The following is a 16,050-nucleotide window of genomic DNA, read 5'->3' as shown; positions in this document are numbered from 1 at the left end:
TCGGTGTCTGGATGAACATTTGTGGAAGTGGCATGGATACTAAAATAGATAAAATCTGATGTTAACTCATGAGTTCGCAGTGAAGACAGGTCAGGGATGAGTGGATAAAAGTGCTTGTCTAGCAAGCTTGATGACCTAAGTTTGGATGCCCAGAACCAACGGAAAAGTTGGACACAGTGGCCCAAGCATCTGTAGTACAAGAGTGCTGCTATGGGGAGACAGAAGGCAAAGACAGGAGCATCTCTACTAGCTCTTGGGCCACCTAAACTAGGTTACATAAAGGTTAATATCTTGTCTCAAAACAGAGTAGAAAGATGAGTACTGACACCCAAAGGTTGTCCTCTGACCTCCACACACATTCATGGCATACACACACACACACACACACACACACACACACACACACACACACACACACACTGCTGACAGTGAGTAGCTGAACCCTCAAAGGATGAAGAGCGGTGACCAAGACCTTTGCTGAACTACAACAATGATCAATGAGAGGCCTGGGCAAATGCTGGTCAGAAGTAACTAGTTAGACAAGGACCCTCTTACATACCTGCCCAGAGTTCTGAGGTTATGTGAGGAGCCATGGGGGCAGCCATCACCAGCAGGGCACACAGAGCGTCCTCAAACTCACGGCTGTGGAGAACCACTCTGTCAGAGGCTTGCTAAGGAAGAGTAAGGAACATTTAAGACTGATGTACAAATTAAGCAAGGGTAAGAGGTAGAATCCAGAGGCTTAGCAGGTGGGGGAAATAGTCTTCACTGCCTGTTAGGTCATAGAGGTCAAAGGATCCCTCACAGAACCTCATACTCAGTGCTCACAACTGCCCTTCAAGGGGAGGATTTGTACCTTGTCTGACACAGGAAGAGACTAAGCCCCGGCAAGGGAGGAAAACTGCTCTGGGAACAAGGTCAAAACCCGAAAGCACACTGCAAGGTTTCCTGTGTGTTGTGTCCCAGGGGAAAATGCAGAGAACTGTCTCCTAAGATTTCCCACTGTGAATACTAGTCACCAATTACTGACAAATTCTTCCCTTGTCAAGAAAACCTGGAGTCACATGTAACAAAAAGATGAGTGGCACTGAAAATGATGGCTCTTTTCATCAGTGGGAATGACAACTCCCCTCCATCTATGATAAGCAAACACAAACATCAACAATGCCACAATGCCAGGGAAACAGCCTGATGCATGCAGGAAATCAGGCAGTAGGGCATGAAGGTTAGAAGAGAGAAAGGTCTAAGCCTGGCCCTGGCTTTGCAACTACTCATTCAGACATGGCATCTAACCTCCTGGGCCTTCATGTCCTCTCAGAAAACACAGCAGATTAAAAAGCTTTAAAGTGGAGGCAGAAGCAGGAGGATCGTCGTTCAGTCAAAAGCCAGCCTGACCCACATAGTAAGACCCTGTTTCAGGAAAAGTAAACGGCTTTGCACAGACAACCTTTAAAACCCTGGGGCTGGAGAGATGGCTCAGAAATTAAGAACACAGGCTGCTCTTCCAGAGGTCATGAGTTCAATTCCCAACAACCACATGGTGGCTCACAACTCTCTATAATGAGATCTGGTGCCCTCTTCTGGTGTGCAGACAGACATGCAGGCAGAACACTGTATACATAATAAATAAATAAATCTTTAAAAAACAAAACACCTTGAAGTAGTATGATAGAATTGTGACCATGGGAGAAATGTTCCCAACACTTTCACCCTCCCTCCTCAGCTAAGTGAGGTCCAGCTGCTTACCAAGAGGGCACTACTGAGTCCCATCAGCTGTGAAACTGCAGAATTCAGTGCAAAGTCCTCTGTGAAATGGGTGGTTACCTGTTGGAAAAAACTGACTTTATTTTTCTACTCACTTCAGAAATTCTTTTTCGCTTTCCAGAAGAAAACTGAATGGTAAAAAAAGAAGTCAACTGGGGGCTGGACAGATGGCTCAGCAGTTAAGAGCACTGGCTGCTGTTCTTCTAGAAGTCCTGAGTTCAATTCCCCACAACCACATGGTGTCTCATAACCACCTTGAATGAGATCTGGTGCCCTCTGCTGGCATGCAGGCACAAGACTGTATACATAATAAATAAATAAGTAAAATCTAAAAAAAAAAAAAGAAGCTAACTGAACATAACAAAAGATAGTTATAAATATATCAAATGTCTTGAATAATGACCAGATTTCATGAATACAAAGACTTTTAAATTCAGAGTTCATGTTGTTTCTACTGCATGAGACAGCCTCTCTTTGTACATCAGACATAGTGTTGCTTCCCACAATAGAGGCTTAAGAAGACAGTGCTAGTTGCTTGAGCAGGAGGCAGGAGCTGCCGGTAAGCAGCAGAAGACATGAGAGGCACGTGATGCACTCCAGTGCAAGGCGCTCACCTAGCAGGAGTGAGGCCTGGAGCTAGATTCCAGCTGTGGAAACAACTCATCCATTACCTGACCTAAGCTCCAGAGAGAACACGCGTGATATGAAAGCAACCACCTGGCAGTACTCGGATCCCCAGAGTCACCTTGGTGACTCCCTCTACACAGAGAATCGAAATAAAGTTGAAGAAATGCCATTAGATGAGCATGCTAGACCCAGGGCAACTCGGCCAGGTCACAAAAACAAACAAACAAACAAACAAAAATCTTGCCATGTCATTAATGTCATCTGAGCTACAGTCCAGGCAAGAAATGGCCTTGGGTGACTTCACAGGCTTGAATCAGCACCTTTCCCTTATAGTTCAGGGACTGGAACCCAGGCCCTGGCACACTCTACCACCAACCTACATCCACCCCTGAATCAGCAAGTGAAAAATAAATCAGCCTAAGAATTTGGGTTATCAGATACCCATTAAAAATAACCTTGTATTTGGAGTACAAGGGAGCGTGGATCCCAATCTGTGTTCAGTTCCCCATTGGCTATAGGATTTTAAGCAAGACACCTGACCTGTCTGGGCCTTAAACTCATCTATAAAATGAGAAGGTATCTTATGGCAGTCTCTGTTTCTCTCAGCTCTGCACCCCTGTTAATACAATGAGCAATGTCTCAGTAGAGATTGGTTCCACCTGCAGGTCAAATCCAGAGACACAGGAAAGAGGTGGCTTCCTGAGGTCTGGATGGAAGAAGGTGCAGGGTGGGAGGGACAGCCATTAGGAAGTCTCAGTAAAACAGCCAAAACAGTGACAGCGATGAAGTGAGGCAGCAGGGCCACCTCACAAAGAAAGCAGGGTCACCGTGGTCCCAGGGTGTGAAGGCTGTATAGACCACTGGGCAAAGGTTGCGCAGTATGGATGCTGACCTGAGTTATGACTGAGTTCTTGTACTCCCAGAGGTTTCGGGCCTTGGTTTCCTCCTTGTTGTTCAACAGCTGGGGTTGGGGGGCTGACCCTCGAGTCCTTGCCTCGATGAACCGTGTTGTCAGGGACCACAGCCGCTGTTGCCACCTCAGCACTCCAGGGAGCGCGTCGGCTGCAGTTTGTGGCAATCAAGAAGACAAAGAAAGAGCAGTGATAAGAAGGAATGAGAAATGCCCCATGGTCCTTCCAGGGTCCTCCCTAACCCCTTTGGCATCCCTGATATTCTGAGCATGGGCAGCAGGGCTGCTCAGCAGTTGCCACCTACCCTGGGATGGGCATCCGCACACTGCCATCTCGGGGGACAGACAGACATGCCTTGGGGCCAACAGAGGGTAACATAGTTGCCAGCACTAGTGAAGCTGAGATCTCATGAAAACAGGTAACAGTGGCAGCGGCTGCAAAAAGGTGCTTGGGAACAGCCTTGAGGCGTAGTGTGAGGTCAGCAAACAACCCCTCACCTTGCCAGGTATGTATGTGCTATATATTCCAAACATGTTCACCAAGTCTAGGGGTTAGACAGTGGTTGTTCTGATCTGTGGAAGCAGAGCAGCCCACTTGGTGGTCCTGGGTCACATAGCTGACCAAATAAGTGTGGGTACAGGGTACAGATGCTTGAATCCCATAGCCACTGGGTTGGGTGTTCTCAAGACTGGGGACACAGAAGAGGCAGCTGGAGGCTTGTGAGAAGCAGATATGGGGACTTTCTCATGTGGAAAGGAGAAGACTGAGCGAGTGCCTACACTGCTTTGCATGGTTAGGGCTGGTAACTGTCACCACTGTCCAGATCCACTGCCATAAGACGCAGTGAGATAAACCAGCCAATCCTGAGATAAAGCACACTCTTTGTAACACAGGCCCTGGCTTTCACTTCCCACACCCACACCAACGCTGATCTTAAGGCAAAATGAAAGCTTTGGAAAGACAAATCTCCTGAGGGGAAGTGAAGCTACAGGGAGTGACTGATAGGCTGCATGTGAGCCCAAGGACTCTGTTCTAGAATAAAACTTGCAGGAAATGTGGAGAGAAGACTTGCCTCTTTGTAGCACAGCAGGCCTAGGTAAGCATAGGTGCTTCGTCTTCAAGGAAACAGTTGTCTAGAGACCTCACATCATAATTAGTACAGAGCCTGCAATGGGCCCCACTGCCAGCAAGTGTAGGGTGAGGACTGGAAATGTGGCTGTGCAAGGTCCCTGAACACTGGAGAGCTGGGGTCTTGGAGTGGGACAGAAGGCTGGAGAAGATGACTTCTAGAATTCTCCATTACTGTTTCCAGTAAGACATTCCCTTCCCCAGTTCTTTCAGAGATCAGGGCAGACTGCAGAGGAAGCAAGCAGGAGAAGGAAGGAGACTCACTCTTTACATCCCACAAGATATCCTTCTCAGGAGGGGCTGCGAAGAGGATGTAGAGCCGGACTGTGTCAATCCCATACTGTGCCACGATCTCCTCGGGGTCCACACCGTTGTGTTTGGACTTGCTCATCTTCTCCCATGTTACCTCTAACTTCTCTTTTGTTCTTGCACAAACAGGGGCTGGACCTAGATGCCAAAAGAATACTTAGAAACAGTGCACGATTCTGAGTGGGTCCTGAACGGGGGCCCAGGGAAGCAGAGCTGCTCACAGAGGCCAAGGAAGTGGGCAGGGTGGAGGTCCCATGTTCTCAGCTGTGCTTTGAGGTCTTGGGGGAAAAGGTCCTGGAAGACTCCATGTTCTGAGTCTGAGGCTCTGTCCAGCAATGGGCTGTCAAATAAGGCTGGACAGGGGGGCAACACCCAAGCAAATACTGTGTTACACAGGATGGGGCTCAGGAGAAGGGGATAACCAGTCCCAGGAGCAGACTGCAGAGGCTTGACCAGGATCTGTCTCAGTCTCTGCACCCAACCAGGGCCCAATAGCAGATGCTGGCTTCTTAGGAGCTCCTGGACTGGCCTTGGTTCTTACCTGCTCCATCGAGGTTGGGCCCACCTTACCTGTGAAATCTATATCCTCCCTCTTTAGACACAGTCCAGATGGAAGGCGGAATGTCTGTCCCTTGATGAGGCCTTGGGCTAGCAGTTTATGGAACGGCTCCCTGAGGAAGGAACACAGGAAAAACAAAGTGTGTATGGGGGGGGGGCGTGGAGCAGCAAGGATACAAGGTATCCAGAAATCAGACCACACATGAAAGCAGTTTCTTTGGATACCGTGGTAACACTAAGTCATAGCAGCAGCCAGGGTGAAGCTCAGGTCCACTTTCCAGAGGTGAAGTGGAAAGAGGACTGGCCTCACTCAGATCTGGAAGCCACAAAGCTACCCACTTGCTCTGGGTGTCCAGTAGGCCAGCCTGTAACATGGGAACAAGAGAAACTTGCCTCAGATGTCAATTGGAAGGTGGAATCGAGTAACTGGATGAAAATATAGGCGTCACACAGTGTCAGCTGCCCATCTGGCCCAGCACAGAAGGGCCTAGAGGGAGTACTGAAGGCTGTCACTGCAAAGGGTGTTTACTATTTCCCCTAACACAGTACATGCTTAGACTCTTTTAGAGTTTAAATCTGACAAGTTGGGCAGGAACAGATCATTTAGTCAAAATCTAAGTATTATGTACCTGTTTGTGGTAGTTTGAGTAAAAAATGGTCCCCATTAGCCCATAAGGAGTGGCACTATTAGGAAGTGTGGCCTTGTTTGAGTAGGTGTGGCCTTTTTGGAGGAGGCATGTCACTGGGATCAGGCTTTGAGGTTTCCGAAGCTCAAACCAGGCCAGTGGTTCATTTTTACTTCGTGCTGCCCACCAATCCAGGTGTAGAATGGTGTGGAATATTCCTTTACACTGAGTGAAGATGAGTCACTGTGATTGGTTTAATAAAGAGCTGAATGGCCATAGCTAATAGAAGAGGCTAGGCAGGACTTCTGGGGACCAAGAGCTCTAGGAAAAAGAAACACGGCATCACCAGCTGGATGAGGAGAGCAAGACATGCAGGAGAGGTAAAAGCCATGAGTCACATGGCAACACATAGATGAATAGAAATGGGTTAATTTAAGTTGTAAGAACTAGTTAGGAACAAGCCTAAGCTAAGGCTAAGCTTTCATAATGAACTATAAGTCTCTGTTTTGTGTGTGTGTGTGTGTGTGTGTGTGTGTGTGTGTGTGCTGGTGAACCAAAAGAAAATCTGACTACAGTAGATCTCTCAGCTCCTTCTCTAGCACCATGTCTTGCTTGCATGTGTCCATGATTCACACCATGATGACAATGGACTAAACCTCTGAAACTGTAAGCCAGCCCCAATTAGATGTTTTCCTTTATGGAAATGGAGTCTCTTCACAGCAATAGAATCCCTAATTAAGACACCGTTCTTCCTGGCCCATTTCATTCTTCAGAGGCAGCTATCAAAAATGGTTGGTCTGTATCTTAGTTACTTTTCTATTACCATGACAAGGCAACATGACCAAAGCAATTTATAAAAGAAAGCATTTAATTTGGGACTCATGATTCTAGAGGGTTAGAGTCTATGGCCATCACAGTGGGGAACATGGTAGCAGGCAGGCAGGCATAGTAGGTGCTCCAGAAGAGCAGCCAGGGCTCTTAACTTCTGAGCCATCCATTGCTCCAGCCCTGTCCTCACACACACCTTTTCTGGCAAGGTCTCACTATGTAACCCTGTTTGGACTTGAACTCTCTATGTATATTAGACTGGCGTTGAACTCAGAGAGCTCTGCCTGCCTCTTCCCGCTGGACACTGGCATTAAAGACGCGCACCACCACACTCACCACAATGGCTTATTCTTAAGAACCGGTTAGTTCGTATGTTCTCTCTCTCTCTCTCTCCTCTCTCTCTCTCTCTCTCTCTCTCTCTCTCTCTCTCTCTCTGTTATTTCATTTTGTTTTGTAAGAATCTGCCCAATTCTATTTTGATGCATTTCAGCAAGTAATTCCAGACACCATCCTATGTAAGTATCTCCTGTTGTTCTGGATATGTCACATGCCTTCCACCATCCCAGTTCTGGGGTGCAAATTCGCTAACATGGAGGGGGGCAGATTCTACTCAGGGAATCAGAAATCCAGCAATCTAAATGGGCCCCCACAAGCTACAGCCCTGTTAGCCTTGCAGGTTAATCCCACAGGATCATCTACTTTATGTTCAGGGTCATATGATTTAGGTGAGAAGTGATCCAAGTGAGTCCCACAAAGGTTCCTGTCCAACGGCTGTCAGTGGGCAGTCACAAGGGGGAATGCACCTTCTAGCATATTCAAGAGGGCAGATCAGGCAGCCAAGAGATTGAGAGAGATGAGGACCAGGAACAAAAGGTTCTTGACCTTGTATACACCAATCCCATACTGTACCACAATCTCCTCAATGTCCAAATGCTAAATAATGCTCCACCTGAGATGCAGTTCACCTTCCAGTTCTAAACTCAATGAATGTATGACCAGAGGTATATAGAAGGAATGCTGAGAGATGGGGTCCATTTACAAAGATGGAAAAAAATCCAGTACAGTTAACATGTCAAGATAGAAGATTCCTCTATGTGTCCACAAAAGTGGTCAAGCTCAAAAACATATCTTAATAATTTTTTGCCTGTTTGGTTTGAAAAAAAGTTTAAAGATTTATTTACTTTGTTTTTGTGTGTGACAGGTTTTGGTTACATGTATGTATACGCACCACATGCATGCGTGGTGCCCAGGGAGATTACAAGAGGACGGTGGATCCCGGGAACTGAGTCACAGATGGTTGTGAGCCATCATGTGGGTGCTGGGACTCAAACCCAGTGCTCTCAGACAGCAGCCAGTGCTCTTCACCACTAAGCCATCTCTCCAGCCAACCTGTTTGATTTTTGAGACAGGGTCTCACTCTGCATCCCAGGCTAGACTCAAACTCATGTAGCCCAGCCAGCGTTAAGTCCCTTTGTATCCACAGCATCTAGTATGCCTCACTGAAAGCACACAGTCAGCCTGCTGTGTGATTATACACTGAGATCACCCATCCTCTGCTTTACCCCTTATAATAAGGACCATTTTTTACTCTGCTCCCAAGGCACTGAGCCCAGCAGATGAAAGCCTGTCTTAAAACATGCATCTTATGGCCAAAGAGGTGAGTACCCCGAGGGATGGACAGTAGGGTGGAAGATGGAGGGACTAGATATGCACTGCCACTCAGCCCCGGGGCCATCCTTGCCTTCCAGCAAATTTTCTGGTGCACCTGGACTTTATGCTAATTACAAAAATAATCACGGGAAGATTTAAAACAGAGGGAAAAAAATGCATGGCTACTTGTTGGATCACAGTCCAGGAATGCAGCTGTGTCAGGAGAATTCTGAGTGCTGGGAGAAAACTCTTCAAAAAGACAGAATTGTTCTTGGAATGTGCTTTCATGCTACTTCCAGGAATAGTGGATGGGAATGAGTTTACTTCAGCTGTTGTTATTCATATGACTCTGTCTTGGTCAGGGTTTCTATTGCTGTGAAGAGACACCCATGTCCATGGCAACTCTTATCAAGGAAAACATTTAATTGAGGCGCAGCTTATAGTCCAGAGGTTCAGTCCATGGTGGGTAGCAGGCAGACGTGGCACTGGAGAAGCTGAGAGTCCCACATCTTGCAGGCAACAGGAAGTCAACTGAGACACCAGGCAGTATCCTGAACATAGGACACCTCAAAGGCCACCCCCACAGTGACACACTTCCTCTATCAAGGCCATACACACTCCAACAAACCCACATCTCCTAATAGTGCCACTCCCTATGAGATTAGCGGGACAATTACATTCAAACTACCACAGCCTCTATAGAAAAACATGTTTTTGCCACATGTGGCTTGTCCTTGTGACTGTACACTTTACTCAGGTGAGTCTTCTTAACCCTCTGAGTATAAATTGATGCTCTGAATAAAGTTGGCTATTGCATGGGGCTGTAGTTTGCCTCATTTTTAGCTCCTGCCCTGCACTCTCCCAGGTTCACACTGTCAGAGAGGGACATGGGTGTTATCTTAGTTAGCTTCTTATTGCTGCAATAAAACACCACGGCCAAAAGCACCTTGCAAGGGAAGGAAAGAGTATTTCACTTACACAAACACATCACAGCCCATCATTGAAGGAAGTCAAAGAAGGAACCTGGAGGCAGAAACTGAGGCAGACATCATGAAAGAGTGTTGATTATTGACTTGCTCAGCCTGCTTCCTCATACCATCTAGGACACCCCCTGCCCAGAGATGGCACTACCCACAGGGGGTGGAGCCTTCCACATCAATCATTACTCAAAAAAAAAAATGTCCTATATACTTGCCTATGGACCAATCTTATAGAGGCATTTTCTCAATTAGGATTCCCTCTTCTGGGGCTGGAGAGATGGCTCTGTGTTAAGAGCACTAGCTGCTCTTCCAAAGGATCCTGATTCATTTCCCAGCACCCACATGCCAGCTCACAACTGTCTGTAACTCCAGTTCCAGGTGATCCTACACTGTCACTCAGACATACAGACTGGCAACACACTGATGCACATGAAATAAATCTTAAAAAAAAAAAAAAGATTTCTTCCCAGATATGTCTAGGTTTGTGTCAAGCTTACAAGAACCAACCAGCACAGTCCTTGCTGAGTAGGGAAAGCTGGATGCAGATACACTGTAAGGCCGACAGCAGATTAAGGTAGCGCTCTACAGAGAGGAACACTGCACTCACACCAAAGGTGCCTCAATGAGTCTGCAAGGACGATCTGTGCACCCACAATTGCATGTTTTTAGCACAAGTTTGTCTTGTGCTCATTTAGTGCTGCTGTTACTGTCTCAGGCACCAGCATCCCTTCAACAGGGTGTGACAAAGTTTTCCCACTCTTCTCTCACACTGGGCATTGGTTTTATACATATTTAGGGAAACTCAGGAGCTGGGCGTGGTGGCGCTCATCTTTAATCCCAGAACTCAGGAGGCAGAGGCAGGTGGATCTCTGTGAGTTCGAGGCCAGCCTGGTCTACAGTGCAAGCTCCAGGACAGCCAAGGCTACACAGAGAAACCCTGTCTAAAAACAAACAAACAGAAAGAGTGACTGGCATCAGTAGCATTAAGAATCAGGACCAAGCTGGGCAGTGGTGACACATAATCCCAACACTCAGAAGGCAGAGGCAGGTGGACCCCTCTGAATTCAAGGCCAGCATTGCTTACAGAGCAAGTTCCAGGACAGCCAGGGCTACACAGACAAATCCTGTCTCGAAGAAAAAAAAAAAGATCAGGGAACTGGGCATATGGATACATACTTCAACCCCCACTACTCAGAAGGCTGAGACAGGATGGTCCTGAATTTGAGGCCAGCTTAGGCTACAAGCATGGCCTTTTCTAAAAGGAAAAAAAAAAAAAGACTTAAAAGTAGGGAGGTGGGATCTTGTTATTATTCTTATTAGGGTTTTGTTGTTTTGTTGATCCCCCCCACCACCATATAATCAAGTGGCCCACCACTGCCACCTTCTGGGAATGTGTAGATTTGCAACTCACCAGGGAGCCCCTGACCCTGGCTGTTCTAACTAAGACTGTATTCCTCTGCCTCACCTTTTAAAACTCCTCTCTTTTCTTCCATCTCCCTCTCCTTCCTCCCTGTCTCTCTCCTTAGTGCTCTCCCTCTCAGTTTCTCTCCTCTCCTCTCCTCTCCTCTCCTCTCCTCTCCTCTCCTCTCCTCTCCTCTCCTCTCCTCTCCTCTCCTCTCCTCTCCATGTTTAAAGAAAACTGTCAAATGACAATTACCACACACATTGAAAAGTATACTAGTCCTGGGGTGGGTACAATTTGATGAATCTTCATGACACAGCCACCTGTGCAAACATCGACATGCAAACAGCACCTAGTGTGGCCCTGCCTCTGGGCGCTCTGTCCCCACAGCCACCGGACTAGCTTGACAACTGCAGAATCATTTACTTTTCTGTTTCGAAACTACTTCAAAGAGTTTCTGGATGAGGGCTGCAGGGCGTCCACCAGCCCTTTCCCCGTAAGTGGCAGGTGTCCTGTAGAACAGGAATGCTCTAGGAGCAAGGCTCTGATAACGAATGTGTCTCAGTTTCTGAAAGTTATGCTACTGGATCTCTGAAGTCCATCTGGACTCCAGCTATTCCCCCTTGTAGTGCAGCAGACACTGTCTCAGACAAGTAATTTAGCATAGGGATGACCAAACTTGGTGTGGGGAAAGGGGTGGAAGCTGGAGAGATGGCTCAGCAATTAAGAGCACAATCTGCCTTTCCAGAGGACCCAGGTTCGATTACTGGCAACCATATGACAGCTCACTGTCTTTAACTCCAGTTCCAGGGGATCCAATTGCCTCTTCTGGTCTCCAGGGCACTGTACATATATAGTGAACAGACATACATGCAGGCAAAACACTCATATACATAAAATTTCTAAAAAATGGCATAAATGCCAATGGCCTGGCTATGGTCCCCCAGGGTCCCCTGAGTCTCAGCATACTTCTGCAGATTTCTCTGCACCGATCACACATGCAAATACGAATGGAATGCGTGTGACTCTTCGGTAAAGGCAGATGCGGCCTACTTCAGCCAGGAGAGTGAGAGACTTCTGTATGCCTGTAGTGCCTTCTAAGAGCAGGGCTGGGGGTGGGGGCTCTGTGCCTGAAAGGCCTTCATTCTGCCTTAGCCTTCTCCTGGCCCGTTCACCTCCACTGCTGGGGGCTGTGGGAGATAAACTGTTTATTATCTAATAAAGCTTGCCTGAAGATCAGAATGCAAAGTTAGCCACAGCCACAGAGGCCAGGCTGTGGTGGTGCATTAGCCCAGAAACTGGGCGGTGGTGGTCTATGCCTTTAATCCCAGGACTAGCGAGGTATATAAGACAGGAAAGAGGTTGTATTCTCATGTGGCATTCAGTCTTCAGCCACACCTTCTTCCAAATCCCATCCAATTGCTCTCTGGGCCATCAAGAATGTCTCCTTTCCCCTCCTCTGTTCCGAGAGTTGCCTAGACAACATGCTTCTACTTCCTTATCAACACTGTTATCCAAACTGACAGATGCTTCCAGTCCCACTACACAGCCAGCACCCTCGGGATGTCTGTTAGCCTCCTGGGCTTTTTCCTGGATGCTGTCTGTGTTATATGGTACTAGTAACTGGAAGTGGTGGATGGGAAACACTATTTTATGTTCATGCCAGTTGCCCTCCTCCAAGGAGCAGAAACAAAGTCCTTGAAGACACCTTTGATGCCTAGCTCACAATAAGTATCCAGTAATATTAAGGGGGTTTGAACTAAACCTAGCTTGTTTCAATGAAGGAAGAAAGTTCCCAGCAGCAGAGGTAGGGACAGCATGGCAGGGTGAGGCAAAGTGGAAGCAAAAGATAAAGGGAGAGGAGGATGGAAGGGAGGCACAGGGTGGGGTGGGGTGGGGGGCTGCTGAGAGATACCTACCTCACACTGGAGCACAGGTCAGTAGAAGTGCCTGAATGCTCATAGGTGATGTCACAGAGGAGGGCCCTTCCCAGGCGCAGAGATCCTTCCCACCCTCCTGCTCTTACAGGACGAGATGAAAGAATCTGGACCTCATTCTCCTGGCTCAGGGAAGCCACGCCTGCCTTCATAGGGGAGTCATTTACTCACTCAATGCTATTTGCATGACGACTGGGCAGAGCAGTCTGCAATGAATTGGAGTGCTTACAGTCCAGCAGGCCACTAAAGACATGCTCGGAAATTAGCACCAACACCACAAGGCAGGGTCACTAAGTGACAGACAGTGCACGGAACACGGAGATAAGGAATGCTGCTGGACTTGGAACCCCACCTTGCTGGAGATCACCTCACATCACCAAATTCATTACTCAGATCCACAACTAGCACAGTATTCCCGTGTGTTCATTCACTCACTTGCTCAAGAGACGGTACTCGACAAACTAGTGTAAGCAACTGCACTGTTCATTAATCTCAGTGACTGCACAGAAGAGACTTCTGTAAAAGTGAAAACCTGAAACTCTTAAAAATTGCCAGTGAAGGCTGTCAAAACTGGCCACCACGTAGGCTCTCTCTGCCTGAAAAGCCCGGCTTCTTCTGCCTCCGCCTTCTCCTGACCCTTCAATTGCACTGCAGGGGGCAGATTATTTTCATCCACATTGACGCATAGCCTGTGTAAGCAGGAAGGCCAGTGCTGGAATCTTCATTTCCAGGTTAGTTCAGGCTCCTCCACTAATTACAACACTGACACCTGCTGGGCATTGAAGGCCACCTTTGTCCTACCTCTAAAGGACAGGAAGAAGGAAGAGAGGAAGTCAGCTCAGGAAATCCCAAGCATAGATTGACAGGCTGCATAAGGTATCATTTCTATGAAAACTGAAGACCTGGACAGACAGTTGCCTACTCCCCTGGCTAGGCCAGGTGGCTGCTTATGCAGAACAAGAAAGAAACCAAGTTGAGGCTGGCCTCACCCAGAATTACCAGAAGCCCCTCTGGGTCTCCCTTTTGAAGACTACATACTGTAAATCACATCTTTTAAAAATCATTATGGCCAGGTGGTGGTGGTGCACACCTTTAATTCCAGCACCTAGGAGGCAGAGGTAGGTGGATCTCTGTGAGTTCAAGGCCAGCCTGGTCTACAAATCGAGTTCCAGGACAACCAGGGCTGTTTACCCAGAGAAACCCTGTTTTAAAAACACCGGGCTGGGTGTGGTGGTGAACACCTATAAATAATCCCAGCACTGAAAGAGGAAGAACATGAGTTTCAGGCTGGCCTGGGCCAGATGGTGAGTTAAAAAAATAAAAAAATAAAAAATAAAACACATACACATACACAAAATTTCCATGAGCCTGTGACAGTAACAGGTCACAACTCACAGCTAGCAAACCTGTTTTCACAGACAAAACACAAAGTAGAACGAGTTGCATAACCGGAACCACAAGCATTTTAACTAATTATTTGATGGGGCCTAGTGACATCGATATATTTAGTGTCCTTCTGATACAGATCAGGTGTTTTTGACACATCAATGTCTCTGGGGTAAGAAACAGAAAGCCAGTTTCAACACTCAATTATACCCAGCCCAACTCCAGAGCTGGCAATGGGTTAAGGGCGGAGCCTCCAGCTTCCTCATTCCAATGAAGCTCAATTTTGCCTGATAGCTACAGATACATAATCTGGTGTTTGAGACGGAGCTAATCCTCCTGCCTTTGCCCTCCAAGTATCGGGATTCCAGGCATGTTCGTAAGTCATACATTCTTATCTATCAAAGATTTAAAATAGGGACGTACAAGGTGGCTGGCCCAGTGAGTAAAGACACTTGCCACCAAGCCTACGGTGGCAAGTTCAATCCCTGGGACCTACATGGTAAAAGGAGAGAACCAAGCTCTGCAAGTTGTCTTCTGAACCCCATACAAACCAAACCACTGTGGCAAGCACACACCTACCCACACATGTGTGCACATAAGCTAAATAAATCAATGTAATAAAGGCATTTTAAGTAGGTTCTCATTATGTAGCCCTGGATGGCCTCTGAACCAAGTGCTGCCATGTGCCACCACTGCCAGTTGAAAAGTTAGAAAAAAAGAAAATACATATATAGTTGTTGACCCAAGACTTCAGTGTTAGCACTGATCCTTAAGAAACATTCCCCTCTGCCAGTTGTGGTGGTGCAAGCCTTTAATTCCAGCACTTTCAAGGCAGATGCAAGTGTATCTCTGTGAGTCAGAGGCTAGCCTGGTCTACAGAGTTCCAGGACAGCTGAAAGGAGAAAACTAAATTCAAAGGCTTCACTTCTAATAATTTATAAATAAAGGGACCAGACCCTCACTCAGCTCCCTGCTTTAGCAGCCCTAACAGGTGACAGAAAAGACATGTAGGCCTCTGACACAAGGAAACTCTAGATCCTCTGGCCTCTTGGAGCCTAGGGCCAAAACTGAACACAAAGAAATTCCAGACCCCCTTTCCCCAGCCTCCTAGGTACTTGGCTCCTGGGAACTGTTTGGACACAAAAGAAACTCCAAGGGTGACTAAAACCTCCCCTACAGTCTCCAGGACACAGTTCTGAAAACTATTGGTATCTATGAACAACAGGCCACCTGCAAGTAACAAGACAAAGCCATAGAAACCACAGAATGTTCCCTCTCAGCACTGACCAATGAGAATACCTCGTACACAGGTATTTCATGCCAAAATATGACTTTGAGAAATTTCTTGATTGTTCACCAAATGTCACCAATCAGAAATCAACTCTACTGATGTAATCCTGTAACTTTTGTCTTAAAAACCTAGCAGTAGACAGGGAACTCCACCCCCTCTGGAGGCTGCTGTGTCAGCTTGCTAGACGGGGTCCCTCCCGCAGTGTAGGATTGAAGGGACCAGCTTCCCTTTCGGCAGCCGAACACGTGCTTGCCATAAACCTGCCTTGGTCACTTAGAGGTCAGATGCCTGTCTCGTGACAAGGAACCAGTCAGAAGTTAGCTGGTGGCGCTATGCTTTACAACCCTGGTGATTGGGGTGACCGCGAACGTGGCCTGGGACCCTGGATACCAATGTATTGGGACCCCGGACCCGAATGTTAGACCCCCAAAAACTCAAGTATCCGGGGTCCCACGTTCTCGGTCACCCCAATCACCAGGCAGATTCGAGAGCTTGCTGCAAACTGCACGAGGCTTTATTGTAATTTAACGAGCTAACCCCATGTTAGCTCGGGTCTTTCACCCACCCGCCATGGCGGATGGCTAGAAAAGACAGTTTGAAGCCACTGCGCACAGATCTTTATAGGGCAGCGTAAGGGGAGTGTCTAGGGGTAC

At 47.4% G+C, this 16,050-nt stretch overlaps 1 protein-coding gene across 5 annotated transcripts in view; it reads right to left on the bottom strand.

Moving 5' to 3' along the window:
* The window catches only part of Lars2 (leucyl-tRNA synthetase 2, mitochondrial), a 103,370-nt gene that overhangs the window by 8,669 nt on the left and 78,651 nt on the right, over window positions 1–16,050 (bottom strand). For all 5 annotated transcript variants that reach the window (XM_027415515.2, XM_035444092.1, XM_035444088.1 and 2 more), the window contains exons 15-19: window positions 5,310–5,410; window positions 4,695–4,877; window positions 3,284–3,453; window positions 1,747–1,824; window positions 560–671 (exon numbers count right to left, since the gene is read on the bottom strand). In XM_027415515.2, coding sequence (XP_027271316.1) covers window positions 560–671; window positions 1,747–1,824; window positions 3,284–3,453; window positions 4,695–4,877; window positions 5,310–5,410 — 644 coding nt within the window. The remainder of the gene's footprint in view (window positions 1–559; window positions 672–1,746; window positions 1,825–3,283; window positions 3,454–4,694; window positions 4,878–5,309; window positions 5,411–16,050) is intronic.

The sequence above is a fragment of the Cricetulus griseus genome, chromosome 4 (assembly GCF_003668045.3).
Source record: "Cricetulus griseus strain 17A/GY chromosome 4, alternate assembly CriGri-PICRH-1.0, whole genome shotgun sequence".
NCBI classification, from domain to species: Eukaryota; Metazoa; Chordata; class Mammalia; order Rodentia; family Cricetidae; genus Cricetulus; species Cricetulus griseus.
Note: the sequence above shows the minus strand (reverse complement) of the source record. Positions and strands in the feature narration are given on the sequence as shown.